This window comes from Hyaena hyaena, unplaced genomic scaffold (genome assembly GCF_003009895.1).
Source record: "Hyaena hyaena isolate Hyena2069 unplaced genomic scaffold, ASM300989v1 scaffold_93, whole genome shotgun sequence".
Lineage (NCBI taxonomy): Eukaryota > Metazoa > Chordata > Mammalia > Carnivora > Hyaenidae > Hyaena > Hyaena hyaena.
Window position 1 is genome coordinate 229,219 of NW_024080724.1, and position 18,348 is coordinate 247,566.

At 49.9% G+C, this 18,348-nt stretch overlaps 1 protein-coding gene across 1 annotated transcript in view; it reads right to left on the reverse strand.

Moving 5' to 3' along the window:
- Positions 1 to 4,439: 4,439 nt before the first annotated feature.
- The window catches only part of COL15A1 (collagen type XV alpha 1 chain), a 104,732-nt gene continuing 90,823 nt past the window's right edge, over positions 4,440 to 18,348 (reverse strand). The window contains exons 34-41 of the mRNA XM_039234836.1: positions 17,786 to 17,930; positions 14,547 to 14,611; positions 12,843 to 12,971; positions 12,636 to 12,695; positions 11,851 to 11,910; positions 7,946 to 8,131; positions 6,548 to 6,663; positions 4,440 to 5,518 (exon numbers count right to left, since the gene is read on the reverse strand). Of these exons, the coding sequence (XP_039090767.1) occupies positions 5,305 to 5,518; positions 6,548 to 6,663; positions 7,946 to 8,131; positions 11,851 to 11,910; positions 12,636 to 12,695; positions 12,843 to 12,971; positions 14,547 to 14,611; positions 17,786 to 17,930 (975 nt within the window). The 3' untranslated portion in view covers positions 4,440 to 5,304. The remainder of the gene's footprint in view (positions 5,519 to 6,547; positions 6,664 to 7,945; positions 8,132 to 11,850; positions 11,911 to 12,635; positions 12,696 to 12,842; positions 12,972 to 14,546; positions 14,612 to 17,785; positions 17,931 to 18,348) is intronic.

The window sequence follows — 18,348 nt, forward strand, 5'->3', positions numbered from 1 at the left end:
TTAAAAAAAAAAAAAAGAAAGTTCTCTCCTCTGGTGTGGAGTGGGGAACTGGAAGCCAGGAGATCGGCCTGGGGGTGTGAGTAGCAGTCCCAGAGAAGGTAAGAGAGGAGTCAACATCGCACTGGGTCTCAAAGAACAACACACGGAGCACAGCACAGTGCCCCAAGTACTGGTTAAACACTGTGACATTTAGAAGAAATAGAAGTAGTCATCATGGAAATACCCAGACTTTGCTGAACTTCTTAGCACTAACTTTTATGGATTTTTAAATGACTGATGTTGTTGTTGTTGTTACCACTACTACTATAGAAACATCTAGTCAATATTTGTGGAATGAATGAGTGAACAAAGAAATAAATGACCCCTGGGCTACCGGCTGGGTGGTGGTGCCAGTCACCGAGAGAAGGACCAGAGGGAAAAAGAGCGCGTGTGTGGGGAGAGGTAGGGTAGACCACCCCCATGCATACATACATAACAGGGCACTCTGGCAGTTTTTGGAACTCAGGGTGCTGGGCAGGCTTAGGCAGGGGAATAGTCAGACTATTTCATAGTCGTCGTAGCACGTGCTCCTGTCAGTCAGGAGGAATCCAGCTCCAGGGCCAGAGCTGAATCCTGGAGCCCCTACGGAGCCAGATAATAACATTTCAGTTGTTGGATTATGGGGAGGATGAGCCGAGGGCGTGAGTAGCCAGAGGCTTGGGTCTCCTACCCACTTAGGGGCTTGGGACAGTGGATACACACCAACAGTTACAGTCGCACCAGTGTGTACAGGTTGAGCCCAAGCGCTGATCTTGGGGTCAGGCAGAGAGACCAGATTGGAAGACACCATCCAGCTCCTCCTGAGAAACCTCAAGTCAGGCCAAGGATAGCGAGCACGTACGGATGCTTACTCAGTGTGAGAGCCCCCTTTCTAGAGTCTCCAATAACTTAACTCAATAGAAGGCAGTTCCTATTACAATCTCTGTTTCATAGCTAAAGCAACTGAGCTGCAGGGAAAGGTTGAATGTAGGGGACAATCTTCAGTAACCAGCCTATGATTATAAGGCTCGTAGAAGGCAGAGCCCAAATTTAGACCCAGACCGAGGCTTGTCTACACTTGACTGCCCTGTGAGTCGGAGGCAAAAGGGAAAGTCAGCCAGTGGGAATCCGAGAGCTGTGAGGGTCTCAGTGGTGCCTCGGTGACCCAAGAGCTCAAGGACTAACCAGAGAAGTGCTTCTCCGGCTGCTAGGTTAGGCAGAGATTGTACATACATACTTGCCTCAACTGGTGAGATCTCTGTGAAGTTGGTGGGGCATGAAATTCGTGAGAATCTGAAATTCGTGAGAATCTGCGGCATGAGAATGAGCTCCGTGGGTTTGAAAAGTGGGGAGCACTATCTGTCTTCATATTTCCAAATCCAAACATAGTCCTGAGTTCAAAATCATCATTCAAAACGTATTTCTGGGGGTGCGTGGGTGGCTCAGCCGGCTAAGCATCTGACTTTGACTCAGGTCATGACCTCGCAGTTTGTGAGCTCGAGCCCCATGTCAGGCTCCATGCTGACAGCTCAAATTGTGTGTGTACCTCTCTCTCTACTCCTCCCCTGCTCCTGCTCTGCCTCTCTCTCAAAAATAAATAAACATTAAGTTTTTTTAAAAAAGTATTTCTGAACAGATGAATGCGTAGACAAAAGACCTACTTGATTTTTCTCAAAGACCTGATCCCGTATACCTCATCTTCTTAAAATCTTCCCAAGGTGTACCACCAATTGCAGAATCAAGTTCAAATGCCTTCTTCTAGAATTCAAGGCCAGTGTAGTCTCACCTCTATCATCCGCCACCACACACCCCACACTCAGCCCTTCCCTGGTACTGTGTGTGCTGGAATTTTTGCTATTTTGCTTGTTTGTTGTTTTCTCAACTTCACGAGTCCCCATTTTCTGGTCATTGTGAGCCCCACATTTTGGGTGGAGGAAGTGTTCTTTCTGCCCAGCTCATCTTGAGGGAGCTGCCAATCCCACTTACAGGCACACAACACCGGTGGCATGGATCGCGTCCTTTCCAGGAAGTAATACAACCCCAGAGAGGAGAGGAAGTGTCCCCAGTCTCTGGGGTGGTGGAGTAACGTGCGCCTGTAGCTGTCTGAGAACCCAGGCCACACGGGGAGCTCCTGTTCCTCTCTGGAGGGAAGGAAGCCAAGTGAAGAGAAAAGCAGAAGCAAGATAGCAGACAGACAGACACACACACACACACACACACACACACACACAGCAGACTAAGTGACCACATCACGAGTCTGTTGCATCCGCCGTCCTACTTCCTAGTTTCTAGAGCCAATACATTCCTTTTTGTTTGTTTGTTGTTTAATGTTTTTGGCTTGTGAATTCGACTTGTGTCTCCCTTGCGGATGAGTATTCAGCTCTACTGGAGTGCCGACAGTTCCCGGAATTCCATGCACTCTCCTTCTTGCACTCTCTACAGGTTCAGACAACGTAGTGCAAGCGGACAAAGCCCAGTGCACGCAGGAGACTGGAGAGCAGCTCTCGTGATCCATCCTCCTCCTCTCCTCGGCTCCCCTTCAGGCGCCACCCTGTGGCCACGTTCAGGCTGGCAGAGTATCGCCCTGGACCTTCTCCCTCATGCTTTGTCTCCACCACCTCCCCTACCTTCTCCGTCTCTTGGCTCCTCTGTGCCCTTCAAAGTCTGCCTCCTCATGGGGCCCGACCCCTCATATATCTTGACATCTGTCTCTGTTCTTCTGGTTCTGCTTCTAGACAGGGGACTTTGGATACTGTGGGCTTCAGACCTTGACGCTCTATGGACTCAGGGCAAGTACCTAAAGACCTCCAGCGCTGTAAAGATGAACTACTGGGGGCATACATCCTTCCCTATTATTCCTGAGAGAATTAGTCCGTTTCCTGGCCTTGAGGTACGTTCAGGAATAGAGCGAAGGCTCAGGGACCTTTTAGTCTCTGTGTTTCAATTGTGTGCCAAGAACACGAGGTGTTCAGAGGAGGAGGAATACAAAAGGTAGACAGGTCCGGGGACTGGGGGATGTCAAGGATGAAGCAGAGTCTGCAATGGCTATCGGCAAGCGGGCCAGGCTAGCCACAGACTGGGGACGGCCGTCGCGGGATGGGGTGAGACATGAGCAACAGTCTGCCAGAGGGCCTATGTGACTCGCTTAAGTAACCATGAGGACCCCGGGCTAGTGGCCTTTGGCCAGTGACGGGAAAGCTGATGTTCACTCAAGGGTCTTGAATGCCCAGGATTTTAACCATCATTCTCAGAGACCGAGAGGGCTGGGGCCGATCCAGGCCTCTTCCAGAAGGGCCGGTTGGTTATACATACTCCAGTGGAGAAAGAAAGAGGACTGAGAGGCCAGGGCCTGAACCTCAGCCTCCCTTCCTGGGGTTAGCAGGAGTCTCTGCTCCTTTTCGCCCTCCCTGAACTCCCATCTTGCCCTGCCTGCTCTGTGACCCTGCGCCATGGTGGGCTCTGACTAAAATGGATGACATCTTCACTTCATGACCTCAGGAGCCTCCTGTCCCTCTCCTGTCTCAGTTCCTGTCTGTACCAGGCACCTCCCAGCCCCCACTCACTCGGTGGATGGGCTGGTGCTCAACGTCCACTTCTGGGGCTTTCCAGCCGATAAGCTGTCTTTTCTTCCATGACTCATTAGAGATTCTCATCACTCTTCCACTTAGGAAGCCCCTAAGTGAGGTTCTGGGATGTCTGCTTTTGTTTGGTCCTCAATTTCCTTCCTACCTCAAGGGCTATTCGGGTGGATTCACTTTGCCGAGCTTCTGGGCCAGCCCCGCTGAATGGGAGGAAGTATCCCAGCATGCCCCGTGCCTGCGATCCTGCTTCTCCTGCAGGGTCAGGTCAAGAGCCAGAGCACCACAGACTCAGCGCTGGAGGGAGCAGGCAGGCGGCCCCACGCAGTGGCCCCTGGCAAAGATCTGACACAGACCTAGTCTGAGAGCAGCCCGACCACTCAGCAGCTGGGGGACCTGGAATAAGGGACTTCCTCAGCCTTACTTCCCCACCCCCCCACTATTTGTAAAGTGGAGCTAAAAATACCTACCTTGCAGGGTTATTAAGAAGGGTAAATGGGCCTAATAATAAGTCTGATGTTTAATAACTGGGAACTGATATGGTTATTTTATTCCAGCCTCCTTGAAAGAACAAGGCAGGCTTGCCCAAGGTCACGCACTGCGACAGTCACAGTTCACCCTGTGTCCCTCCCTCGCTGGGGTCCTTCTGCCCACCAATGCTGCCCCCTCCAAGTGGGAGACAACAGGCAGGAGAGGAGGAGCATGACGGGAAGCACTCCTGGTCTCTGATCCTCTCCCCAGGGCCGTGGAGCAGCGTCAGGGTCAGCGCACCCGCCCGGGGCCACTTCCACATCAGCGGCGGAGAATAAAGGAATTGGGGAAAAGAGTCAAGCAGAAGAAAGCACCTGGAAAAGATGTCTTTATGTTCACTTACATGGAAAAAAAAATCAAAGTATTCAGGACACAATATATGTGTCTCAGAAAACTCATCTTCATGAACCTGTTTGTTCAACGGCAGTTATAATTCGAGAGTTGCCCCGCGGAAGTCATAATATCAGGGAGGGGGTTGCCAAGGGAAAGGTAGTCATTACACATCATTTCTTTTCTAGTTTCAGATAATTTGGAGTTTAAACTTTTACAGCAAGTCAGAGTTATATAAACAGATGCCACACTAAAATACTGTGTAAAGCTATGAAACTCCTAAAGCATGATGGCAATAATATTTCAGGAAGTAAACATTAAGGTCTGGTAATATCAGAAAATACAAATAGGATCATTTGAGCAGTTCTGATTCTCTGGACGAACACCAAAGGACGGGGGTATATTATGGATGTATGAAGAATAAAGCGTTCGGTCCGCACATAACTTAGAGAGGGTAACATTTCTAAACACTGACTTTGTGAGAAAACATGAAGGACACCTTACACTCGACAACAATGGTTAAAGGAGGAAATTACTTTCTGAAGGATGCAGTGGGTGGAATCCCAAGGCCTTTGTTTTCAACTCACTCTTAACCATGTTGGGGTGTGTTCACACTGCACGGGGTCTCCTGCAGAATCTAGCACCAATAGATGGATCAGATTTTACATTTGATCTGAGCCCTTTATGTCTTCAGTTTTGAGTGTACTGAGGTATGTTTTCTTTGGTTGCTGTTGTGACGGATGTGTCCTAAAAAACTAATATTTACAACATTTAGACATTTTCAATTTCAGTGTTGGCTCTTCACATAAGAAAAATTGGAAAACTCTTAAGGATCATTGGAGGGTCATTACTTCCTAGCATCTGTCAGGAAACTGTTTTCGATACACAGAACAATTAGCCTGTCAGCGCAGCTATACGCTTTCTGGTCCAGAATCTTCCCTGTGCTCAGTGGGGAGGCCAGTCCCGTGACGGCCATGTCAGCGGTTCGCCACGCTTCACAGTACTTATCCACAAGACGCACTCCGTGCGTGCTGGAGCCGTGCCAGATGACCTTCTGGGGCCTGCAAAAGAATTGTGTCATGTTACTTTTGACATGTCACTTCTTTGTGGCGTATCTCCTTGGTGAACAAGTTGGCCTAAGTAATGAACCAAGCCAAACTCCTGAGCCCTTCCCAGTCCTGCCCCACATCATGCTTGGACCCCACCTCTTGGAAAGTTGCTCTTTTCGGCTAGCTGAACCTCCCATATTCCAACCAGACCCAGCTTGGCCTTGTTCTCAGATCAGACTCTGCTTTCGTGAATCTGAACCTTTGCTCATGAGGTCTCTTAGCCTGGAGTAGCTCCTCTCTCATTTTCAGACCAGTGATTCCTTCTCATGTTTCAAAGTCCATCCAGTGCTTCCTCTTACAGGCAGCCCTCTTAACTGTCAGCCCCAAACAAGGACGAATCTTTCTTCTGTGCTCGTAATCTTATCTGTTTCTCCATTTTACAATCACAGTGCTCTGTCCAGAACTGTAGCTGGTTCATGTCTGTCTTCCCCTGTAGACCATGAGCCTTGCAAGGGCATGGGGTCATGTAGTTTATTAATGTGCCTTCCGGGGGCGGGGGGTGTGGTATCAGGCCTGGCATAGGGTAGACACTGAGGAAAACTTTGCCAAGTCGTTCTAATCTTACTGAGTGCATGTCGTGTTGAAAGAATTAGAGCACAGCTCACAGCACGGGGTTAAAGGGTCACCAAGAACAGCCTTCCTCACCACTTATCAAGTACCTACTGCATGGTGGACAGTTGCACACTTATCATTTGATGCTCACAGCAATCCTAGGGTACAGTTGTGATTATTTTGCCCATTTCACAGGTGAGGCAGCTGAGGGTCAGAGAGTGGAAGACCCTTGAAAGATTCCTTATTAAGATATTGGACTCAGGTCTTCTGGCTGCGAGGCCAGGGCTCTCTCCAGGGCCCTCAGCTGCCTCACTGAGGCTCAGTCTAGCAATAGCCCAGGGGGCAGCCGGTAAAAGCATCACACTGGTAGAATGTCTCTTTAAAAAGTCTATCACCCTACCTACTTTCCGGGCTTCTACCCTTACTCACCAGGAAGGATCTGTCATCACGTCTCGGCCATCAAAGGAGTATATTGGAACATGTGTACTGAACTGACCTCCGTTGCCAGAAAAAATGGAGTCCCAATTATTGAAAAGCACTTGGCCCTATGGAGATAGAAATGCCACATTGGTATTTCCTGCCATCAGCCTGCAAATGGCCTGGCTACTTATTCACTCTTCAAGGCCCACATGCCACCTCACGCCAAAGCCACCAGCCCCAATCCCAGCACCTGGACAGAGTGGGAGCCCAGGAGATGTGTGTGGTTTGATTTTATCCTTGAACCCTTTTGGTTTTGCAGTCTGATTTCTTGTGGTAATTTCCCTTATTATATGTGTCTGAAGGCTGCTCCCCATCAAAAGTGTGCTTCAGGTCTTTACTAATTTTTATTTTAAAAATTTTATGCATACACACCAAGCTCCAAATTTGTGCCAGGGCTGTGTCAGTCTACACGGTGGCTGATACAGAGATGAATCTCTTACTTTTTTTCCTGAAGGAGCCCAGTTGCCTTTGGTTATTTGTATTCCAAGAGTACCAATAATTTGAGTGGGTGCATGCGGCAGAACAAAACCTCAGGAGAAGAGACGGAAAGTGCCAGCAGTGAGGCCAGGATGGAACTTGCTAGCCTCAAGGTACCAAATTGGAACACTGGGGTCACAGGGACTTAAGGGTCTCGAAGCACCTTTGAGATACGGGGAGAGGAAGGGTCCGGGATGGGTCTGAGCAGTAACCGGGCTGCCCCTCTGTAGCCTTAAAGGAGCCGCCTACTTCCATGGGATACCACAGGGCCTACAAGGCCTTGCCTGGCCAGCGAAAGGGGGCCGAGAATTATCTGGCAGTTTTGGGCAGCTTAGATGTGCCGAGATGTGCCGGGACAACATGGCCCCACCCTGGGAGCCGTTCTAAGCAGCGCTACCCGGTGCCATCCAGCCACCGCCCTACGGAAAGCAGCCTCGATGGAGCTGACAGCCCCAGAGAGTCAAGGAAAGGAATTCTGGTAGGCGGTGACTTCCGGGCAAACTCTTTTCTCCCTCTGAGCCTCAGTTTCCATCTGGTGGCCTGAGGAAAGAACAATTCCCTCTTTTATTGGAAGTGTCTATTAAGATAATGGATATACAGTAGACATTTTCAAAGCTATGTAAATGAAAGGGGTGATTATTATTCCATCCTCTTATCTGCTCCGAGAGTCATACTGTCCAAGGGCCACTGTAAATACAAGGAAACTGAGGCACAGACGGGTGAAATGGGCCCAACCAAAGTCGCACAGCCAAGCAGAGACAGGTGGGGTCTTGGACCAGCACACTTCTGACGACGTCAGGAAGTGGCAATTGCCTGAGACTGTGGAGACCAGTGTGCCCAGGAGACAGCGGGAAGAACATTTCTCTTTACCCTGAGGTTCACTATTGGAAGGCTGTATCTCTCTGCTTTCCTCACAACCGTGGAGAGGTCTTGCAAGTGGGATGATAAGAATGCTCGGTAGGTAGACAACAGCCCCGCAGCCCTGGCCTGCTGGAAGCACTGAAGATCTGCTCGGATGTCCCCAGAAAATGGCATGTTCAGAGCGACCAAGTGCAGCTGGAAAAAGGAAGCAAGAGAAAAGTGCGGTTTAAGAGTTGAAAAGGCAAATTCCAGCCCCCCCACACCCGTCTCACGTTCCTAGTAAGAGCCCAGCCTTGCTGGGATGGAAGGCGCCAGAGGTGGTCATATTCAGCCTCTACGTGACAGTGGCATCCCAGCCCCAGCCTGACCATCTCCAGGGCAGGGAGGCTCAGATCCCAGGAAGCCTGCTTCAGCTCTCTGAACAGCTCTACGCGGCGGACAGTTCTTCTCCACATGAAACCAAACCAAACCGAATAGGGCACTTCAGAGATCTGAATCCAGTGTGCAGGCCACTTGCTGGAGGCTTCTGGGTCTCCCCTAGTTCAGCTTCCAGGAAGGTTTTAAGCTGGCTCTGGTCCTGGACCCCAGAGCCACACCGAGCTTTCTGACCTTGCCCTTTCTTCTACTTCCCGAGGAGGCCTGCAGCTGATTGTGAGGGGCCCAGAGGGAAAGGCACTGAATGGCGAAGGTCATGACATTTATTGCTAAGACTGCCAGGCAGACCCTTTTAGCAACTCGGGGTCACACAGTAATTCTAGCTTTGCATTGCTGCCACCTTGGTCAGCAGCCAAAATAAAATCCTTCCATAGTCTTGTTCTCTCCACAGTTCCTCTCCCAAAACCTATCCCTCTCTCCCGGCCTTTGTGCTCTGGCCTCTGGAATACATTCTGTGGCATGTGTCCAGGAGTGGTCCTCTCCCTCATCGATGTCACCTCAGGAGTGACTTTCCTCTCATCAGCATAGAGCTGGGGAGGGCTGGTGCAGACCCTGTGGCCAAATCTCCAGAAGAGAATATTTCAAACCAAAAGGCATGACATGAGCCCTGTGAGGTGAGGCAGGAGGTGGTCAGTGCTTCTCCCCGCACGCTTGCACTGCTTCTCAGGTCTGAATGTCCCTGGCACCGAGCCTCTCTGAGGCCTGGCACCAAGTGCCGCCATATTGGCACTCATCTGCTCCTCAAGTGTCCAGCCTATGGGGCACAGCTCGCTGTGAAGTACAACATCCACGCAGTCCCTGCACAGCGATGGACCTTCTTCTCCATCTCACCATCCGTTTCCTTCCCCATTTTGAAGAGAACAGACTCCAAGCTCGCAACATCCCCCAACTTCTTCCTTTTTATTCATCCTGGTTTTGCCTGTATCACCAGGCTAGATAGAGGTCTAGGTCAAGCACACCGCCCCTTCCGGCTGAGACAAGACTTCCTTGCAGCCTTCCCAGCAGCAGACCTTGGCATGGGGAGCGGACTCCAGCACGCTGTCCACTCCCACGACCGCTTCCAGGTCACCACACTTGCTGTCCCACATACAAACTCTGTCTTCTTCCTTCCCATTATCTGTAGCACCTGAAGCAAGAAGCTCTGTGGTCTCCTCACCTTCCAACCAGTGTGTTTCTGGTGGCTACACCCAAGGGCAGTCACAGGAGGATGGCGTCCCTGTGCCAGGGGACACCTGGGAAAGGTGTGGAGGTGAGCACAGGGCATCCCTGCCATGTCTCCTCTCCCACCCACCTCCACTTCGCTTTCTTCACAAAGATACGGAAAGAACTGTCTGGAATGATGGCTGTTTCTGAATGGTGGGCCTGGGGGCTTTTGTGCCCTTATGTCTGTGTTTCTCTAAGTGCCAGAACATTTTTTTATAATAAACAGGCTATCATTTTTATGAAGGCAATGATGTTTCAACAATCAAATATTAAAAGGGTGATTCTGGGGATGGTTGTCATTTTGGTAAAGTTATAGGCCATGTCCCGTTTCCTTCTCCATTCTTTATATTTATTGTCCAAACTTTCTAAAAATACAGATTACTTTAGAACTTATAAAATGCGATTTTAAAAATCCTTCAGCTGCTGCCCTAACTTCTCCCCCTCATGGCAGAGCTTTTGGTAGGGTTACCTCCACACGCTTCTCTCTTTCCTCATCTCACCTCCCGTTTATTCGTCAAGCAGAGGGAATCTCGTTGGGCCTGCCCTCATGCTCCAGAAATGCTTTTCTCTGGCACCTAAATTTGGAGGACACCATTAGTTCTTTGATGGGCCTTTTGGAAGCACGTGACACCACTGGCTTCTACCTTGGTTGGCATTCTTTCTTCCTCTCTGGCTGTGGCTCCTATTTGTTCTCAGGCTTCTTCCATCACTTCCTTTTGGGTTGTGCTCCTCAAGGTCCAAACTCTTATCAGTGTGCAGATTCTCTTTTGGGAATCCTAGTGCGCCCCCTTCACCATTGCCAGGGCTCAGCTGAAGACTCTCAGGTCTGTATCTCCAGACCAGGCCCCTTACCGGACTCCCTCCGGGTGACCTCCGCTTAGATCTCCTACAGGGGCCCACACTCACTGGGCTGCGGATGAGATCCTGCGTGATGAATGGCAGTACTACTGGAAACACCTTACTGGTGTCTGCCAAGCCTGTGCCTTGTTCTTTGAAAATGCCCCCACCCTGCTCGCTAAAAAGAGTGGCCTTGGGTCATTCAAATCTCATTCTCTTGGCTGCTGTTGATCTGGCTGGGAGCGGGCAGTTAGCCCAAGATGGCCCGTGTAGACGCCCTGTCCCCCCACTCTGAATGGAGGGAGGTAGTACCGGGCTCGGCAGCTGTCAGATCACACACAGCCGAGGCCAGAATCAGCGCCACGGTAACCCACAGCGGTGTGGGCAAGCTTTGTGGAAGGAACCTCCATCTGCAGGTTGGGGTCGGGGCAGAAGGGAGGCGGGAAGAAAGACCCTCGCAGGAGCTGGTCTGTGGAGGGAGAGGAGCAGACTAATAGCAGGGCCAAGAGTCTAAGACCCAATTGAACTTCCTGCAATTGAGTGCCAGGAGGTTCCTGCAATTATCTGAACAAAATCTTCACGTAAGCTAGTGAAGGAAGAGAGTCAGAGTTTTAATTCTGGTAACAAGATCCTTGGGAAGGAAGCTAGCACCACTCAGTGACCCCGGTCGAAACCCGGGCATCATTCCTGATTTCCCTCATCTTTGCTGCCCCATATCCATCCCAGTGACCAAATCTGTCACTCTCCTATCTCCTTCCCTTCCCTCCAATCTTCCTACTTTTTTGCATGTTCACTGCTGTGATCCTTAGTTCAGATAACACAACAGCCACCTGTCTTTGGGCCCCTGGGCCTGTTCCCTCCAACCCATTTGTACACTGTAGCCAAGGTAATTTCCCAAATGCCAATCTTATAGACCCTTTTCTTGTCTAAGACCCTTCAGTAGCTGCCCAGTGCCCACTGGAAAGAGCCAAGGTCCTTAGCTCGGCTTACCAGCCCTCGATGACAAGCCTCTGCCTTCTGTAGACTAACCTTCTCCCTTCTCTACCTTGAGCTCTGTCTCTTTGGCCAGACTGAAATATTTACAATTACACAAGTGCCAGCACTCTCTCTCACCAACCCCTGTTCCAAATCCCCTCTGCCTCAAATGTCCACTCTCTTTCCCCCACCTGGCTCTCTCCTTCTCTCAGCTCTCCTTCAGTCTTAGTTTAGAGGTCCCCCCCTCTAAAGATGGCATAATTCCTTAATGTTCCTCACACCTCCAGCACCCCATGTTGGCCTTGCCCCAATGACTGACCGCAGTGACTACCTATTTTTTTGTTTGCCCCTCTCTCTAGTCTGTATGCACCTTGAGGGTAGCAACCATGTCCCAAGCACGGGGCCTGGCACACAGCAGACACGTAACTCAGCATCTGCAGGATAAATGCACGAATTGTACTTACCGCAGGCCTCTGGTAATTGACAGTTGAAAGAGACATCAGCGGAGGCTGCGGCTGATGGGGCTGTTATGTAAAAGAGGAAAACAAATGGTCCTGAAGATGCATTCAAACTGTTCTTTGGAGTACACTGAGGTTCAAGTGTGATATTTTTGAATAGACACTTTAAATAGTTTGCCATTGTTTGGGGGGCCACTCTTAATTGCTAAAAGTTTCATGTCCCCATGTAGAAATGATCCTCAGAAAGGGAGGGGATGTTCTCAAATCTTTTGCAGAGAACACTGAACCAGGGAAGAAGAAGACCCAGTTTTATAGCCAATGCATCCACCTAATAGAACAGTCAACTCTTCAGAGCCTGGCTTTCCTCAGCTGCAGAATGGGGATGACAAGACCTGCCTCAAAGCATTGCTGTGGGGTGGAAAAATGGACAATGGAAGCTGCCAACGTTCTTATCAGGCAAAGAAGTCTCAGAGCGCAAAGACTAAAGGGCTCTTCTAGACTGCCTATGCCAGCCACGATTTCACAGGTAAATAAACTGAGGCTGAGGGTGGGCAAGCTCCTGGCCCAAGACCACTCAGCTACGATGCGGAAACAGCAGGTCTCCAGCCTCTGGGTCCAGTTTTCCCTCTGCCCTACTAATGAGAACATTCTGCCGGCACTTGGCAATCTCTGGGCTTCCACCAGAGCTGGCTGGCCAGAGCTGGGAGAGCTTGGTCCTGGACAGCAATGGGGACTCAGAAGCTGCTGCTGCTGGGTGAAGGAGCGAGGAGTCAGGCAGGGCAAACACTCACATTGCTGGAGAGCGCAGGAGGCGGCGGACTGTCGGCGGGAATGGGGATCAGGTCTCCCAGCTGAAGGAAAACAGGACGTAGAAAATGAGGCATCGACTAGAAATGGTTGGCCCATTTCCAAAACAGAAAAACGGCACTTCCAGGGGTAGATTGTTATTTTTTGAGGGGTATTTGGAGGCATTTTGCTAAGGGAAGCTTAAAAATTACCTGCAATTTCTTCCACCCGTCTCGGACGCGAATGAAGAAGTCCGTGCTGTCCCTCAGGTAGATGAACGTCCCTTCGATAACCAAATGTGCTTTCTGCAGCATGTCATCCATGCTGCTAAATGCTGTGACCTGTCAGAAAAATTTAAGTTCCAAGCAGTGCAGTTAACATTGGAGCAGTGGTACTGTCTGAAGAATTGGCCTTTGTGAAAGCGAACAGGAGCCGTCCTCTGACAGCCAGTGAAAAAAAGGCTTATTGGGACGCCTGGGTGGCTCAGTCGGTTAAGCATCTGACTTCGTCTCAGGTCATGATCTCGTGGTTCATGGGTTCGGGCCCCGCGCTGGGTTCTGTGCAGGCAGCTCAGAGCCTGTTTCAGATTCCGTGTCTCCCTCATTCTCTGCCCCTCCCCCACTCATGCTCTGTCTCTGTTTCAAAAATAAATAAAAACTATAAAATTTTTTTTAAAAAAGGGCTTATTGTCCCTTAGAGAGATAAGTACTTTCGTTAATAACCAAAGGACATTGTTTTCAAAGAACCAAAACATGAATTAGCATAGAGGACGAATCGAAACTGTACTAAATAAATGAAAACAGGAAGATAATACTCCGCGAGCACGAAGACATTAAAAAACTGTACACAGAGTGGCCTTCATTGGGTCTTGGTATTAGCAAAATCGTGGGTAAGCTTTGCCACTTCCATTTGTGTGAGCTGCTCAGTGGCACTGATGTTCAAAGCGTTTACCTCACGCTCCTCCTTAAAGAGCTTCAAGTGTGTTTTCACTTGGAATAAGAAAGGCAAGCCAAAGAGCAGTTCCACTTAGGTTTTGAATCTTTTTTGCCCAGCTGGGTAGTTGTCACATTAAATACATGATAGAAAATTATGGTCTGTAATTTCTCTGTTGAGGAAATGGCCAAAGACTAGATATCCATCTTGGCAAATCCAGGAGCAGACATAAAAGCTGCAAAAATCACTTGAAAAGCATCAAGTCTTCATGAAATATCGGGTCAAGAGAGCTCTTGTTTTTCATTTCAACCGAGAAAGATTATAAAAAATTAATTTTCACCTAGCCTTGAAAAGAATGACTTTGTGCATCAAGATGGCTGGGAAATCCCCTCGAGGCGCCAGATATCAAAATTCCGTCGTCTGCTGGACAGCTCTTTCATCTGGCAGCCAAGTTTTCCAGCTAAACTGAGCCGGGATCCAAGAGCATTCCCAGGACTCTTGACATCCTTGTGAGGTATTTGTCCCTCTTCCTGTGCATCACAATAGGCTCCGAGTGCTACCTACACCCTGTGCCAGTGATCTGTAGGGTAAGGAATGTGCAAGAGCTGTCCTCTGGCAGAAGGGAGAGGCTGAATTACCCAGGGCCAATGTGACCAGCACAGGACCTGCTTTCATGGTGTCTCTACTCTCGTGCTTATGTTTTTTTGATGTAATACAGTTGGGTCCTGTTACGGTTTAGTGAATTAAGGATTAGAAGCGTGGAACCAAAATCATAAATGATTTTGTAGTCTGTGTCTTTCTACTTAGTAAGTCACCTAAAGAGATAATAAATGCCCTTCGTGTGTGCAGTTGTACCAATTCTATTGCCATGGAGGTCTAATTCTTACATTAAGAGGTGTGCCAGCCCCTAAGCACTACTGCTGAAGTTCTAAGTACATCCTTCCAGAGCAGAAGAGCGAAGACACACTGATAGTAACACTGACCAGGTTCCTGGATCCGGGGAGTCCTGGCTGTCCTGGAGGGCCGGGTGGGCCTGGAAGGGCCACAGCTAAGACAAAGCAGAAAAGAGAAGTTACGAAAAAGCACACTCTCTGAAAAATGCCTCAGACGGCAGCTGGTCACTGGGGGGGGGGGGGGGGGGGGTGGCATTCACAACCCCATTCAGGGCGCTGCACCTCACAACTGCATCCTGGGAGGTTGTGGGCCCAGCCTGGGGCTTGGCCACATGGGTGGCTTTGGGAAAGATCCGGAATTCTTGACCGTAGCCTTGCAGGGAGCCACACTAGGACTTCTGGCTTTTATGCATGAATAAATTATTGTCGTTTCTGTTGCTTATATAGGTCAGTCTGAGCTGAGTTTCCAAAAATGTCCTGACTCATGCAAGTTACTTCACCCCAGAGACGAGCCAGTAACTGCTGCACAGAGAGCGGCAGGCTCAGAAAGAGGAAGAAAGGTGCTGGGCTGCAGAAGGAGGGCAGGGGAGTGTCGCGACAGTTTTGTCACCTGTGAAACATAAACAAGCACTTCTTCTTCACTGGGCTGAGGTGAGAACTGGGGGTGTGCCCTGCACACTACATCGCACCCACCCAGGGGCTTTCAGTGTTTGAAGAGTCAGTGCCCTCTTCCCCTAGAACAGTGCACATGGCTGTGCCCGCCTTCTACCTCTCTAATCCCCCCCAAATCTGCAAAGCTCTTGGCAGGAAGGAAGTTTCCACAAGCCCCAGGAAATGACTGTATGAGAGCTTTCAAGTCGTGCAGGTAGGTCTGCAGTTCTGGCACAGGACTAGAAAATCATGATGCAGGTGGTGAATGTCTACTGAAGGGAGGGTCAGAGGACTTGGACTTGGACCCCAGCCTCCCCTCCCACTAGGATTTGTGACCTTGAGCAAGTCTCTAACCTCTCTGAGCCTCAGTGTCTTCATCCATAAAATGAGTTTTATAGTAATATCCGTTCCTGTTCCTCCCAGGGTGGCTGTGAAGATTGAATGGGATAACTGGGATAAGAGCATTTTGTAAACTGTGGGTTGTGGGCATTATGTGAGGGGCAATCCTTCCACCGTGGAACGAAAAGCCCTGGGCAGCACCTCGTACAGAGCTGCTGTGAACAGCAGATTCTTCCCATCCTGCAGTGTCCTTCCCCCTCCTGCAACTCCTGCTCATCCGTCAAGGTTAAGTTGGCACCTACGGTTTTGTCTGCCAAGCACCTTCCTCCTTTGTGGGACCAGCATCCTCACCTTCTCTTCCCATCTTCCTCATCCCCTCCACCACCATTTGGGTTCAGAAGGCACTGTCTCATCATGTGATCGCCCCTTCTGGCCACAGGTGACTGGCCCAAGGTCGGGCATGTGGGCCAGGATGGGTCAGGCAGAATTCGACCCTATGTCCTCCAGCCCAGGACCTCTCAAACTAAAACCAAAAAAGAAGGCCAAGATTTCTAGCTGACTGTGGAAGCTCCGAGTTGTCGGTAACCGTATTTCCCACCATGCAGAGGATGTGGTCTGTGGTGTAGAAGCACCAAGCTAGCTGATGAAGAGAAGCCGAGATAAGGGATGGCCAGAGAGTCCTCGCAGGGGTTGAGTCCCCGGTTCTGGCTGTGCCTGAGGCCCCACTGCCTGCCGGTCCCTCCCATAAGTCAATTATTCACCTCCTTCGCAGCCAATAAATCTCCCTTTCGCTTATGCTACTTGGAGTTACATTTCCTTTTTAAGAACTTTTTTTTTAATGTTTTATTTATTTTTGAGAGATAGAGAGACAGACAGACAGAATGCTAGCAGGGGAGGGGCAGAGAGAGAGGGAGACACAGAATCTGAAGCGGGCTCCAAGCTCTGAGCTGTCAGTACAGAGCCCGATGCGAGACTTGAACTGTGAGATCATGACCTGAGTCAAAGTCAGACACTTAACCAACTGAGCCACCCAGGTGCCCTCTCATTCACTTTTTATTTGAGGAAGTGAGGTAGCTATGGGTAAGCAGAGTTTTTATAGAGGGAGAATCAGTGTGGTCTACCTAAAGTCCCTTAAAGGCCGGGCATTGGCAAAGCAGCTAAGGAGTTTCCACCCACAGGAGAAAGGACGTGGCACACCATTTGACTTCAGGGAAAGGCGAATCAGAACCACCACGGGATATCACTGCATGTGCACGGGTGATGGCCAGAATCAACAAGGGAGGGCCATGACAAGCACTGGTGGAAAGGAGGAGACCCTCGAGGCTTTGTGCACTGCCAGTGGGAATGCAAAACTGGCACAGCCACTTTGGAAGGCAGGTTAGCAGTCCCTCCAACAGTGAAACAGAGAGAACATACGTCTCTGCCCCCAGCGGTTCCATTCCCAGGTGCACACCCAGGAGCGCTACAACCGTCCATCCACACAAAGACTGGTGTTCGAATGTTCACAGCAGCACTCTCTTCTTTTTTTAATTTTTAATTTTATTTATTTATTTTTGAGAGATCGGCGGGGGAGGGGGGGAGGGGACGGGGAGAGAGAGGCAGAGAGAGAGAAGGAGAGAGAGAAGCCCAAGCAGGCTCTGCACTGTCAGCATGGAGCCTGACGTGGGGTTCAAACTCATAAACCATGAGATCATGACCTGAGCCGAAATCAACAGTCAGACACTTAACCAACTGAGCCACCCAGGTGCCCCTACGACGTTACTATGAATAGCCAACAAGTGGAAACAACCCAAATGTCCATCAATTGATGAATGGATAAACAAAACGTACTATGTCCACACAACAGAAGATTATTCAGCCATAACAAGGAACAAAGTACCAACACACAATACAACATGGGCGATGCTGAGGGAAGAAGCTCGACACAAAAAGCCACATGTTGGTATGATCCCATTGATAAGACATGTCTAGAGTAGTCAAATCCTGAGAGATAGAAAATAGATCTTCAGGTGCCCAGCTCTGGGGGGAGGAGGGAAAGAGGGAATGCTAGTTGGTGTAGGGTGTCTTTCTGGGGTGACGAAACTGTTCTGGAATTAGAGAGAGGTGATGGCTGCATAACCTTGTGAATATATTAAAAACCACTGAACTGTACACTTTAAATGGGTGAATTTTATGGCATGTGAATTATACATCAATTAAAAAAAAAAAGGAAAGAAAGAAAGTTCCAACCTGGAATTAGCTCTCTGTCACACAATGTGGCTCTGACATGCCTGCCTGATGTGGTGACCCTGAGCACAACAGCAGGGACGGCACAAATGACCGCCATCCACAGTACTAACCTGCTCCAAGGATAGCTGGTGGTCCTGGTGGCCCTGGGGGGCCTGGAGGCCCAGGTGAACCAGGTCTTCCAAAGCCAGGAGGCCCCGGCAGGCCAGGAGCACCAGGGGGTCCCTGGGGCCCGACGACAGTCTCCCCTTTCTGTCCCTGTCAAGGCAAGAGCACAGTAACAGAGGAGAGAAAGCAGCACGAGTCCCAGCTCTTCTCTGCATGAGGGTGTTTGTGACAAGTCAGTCAATACGAGCTGTTGCTATCATTATCCTCTGTTCTGGGCACAACGCAGGCGGCACAAGACCTAGAGAATAGCAACCCGGTCATTATGTTCAACATCACTGCATATGACCCTGGAGGGCCCTGGAGTTGGGAGGGCCCAGACTCTGCATTTCACAGAGTAAGAAACTCAGGCACAGAGAGGTGATAGGGCTTGTCCCAAGTGTCAAAGCAAATCAGCAGCAGAGGTGGGAATAGAACCCTGTATCCTGGCCTTGCTGAGTCTGCCCTCATGGTGAGCTCTGGGACCAGGGTTTGCTTATGGTTCCTGACGGTCATGACCTGGTCATAATCT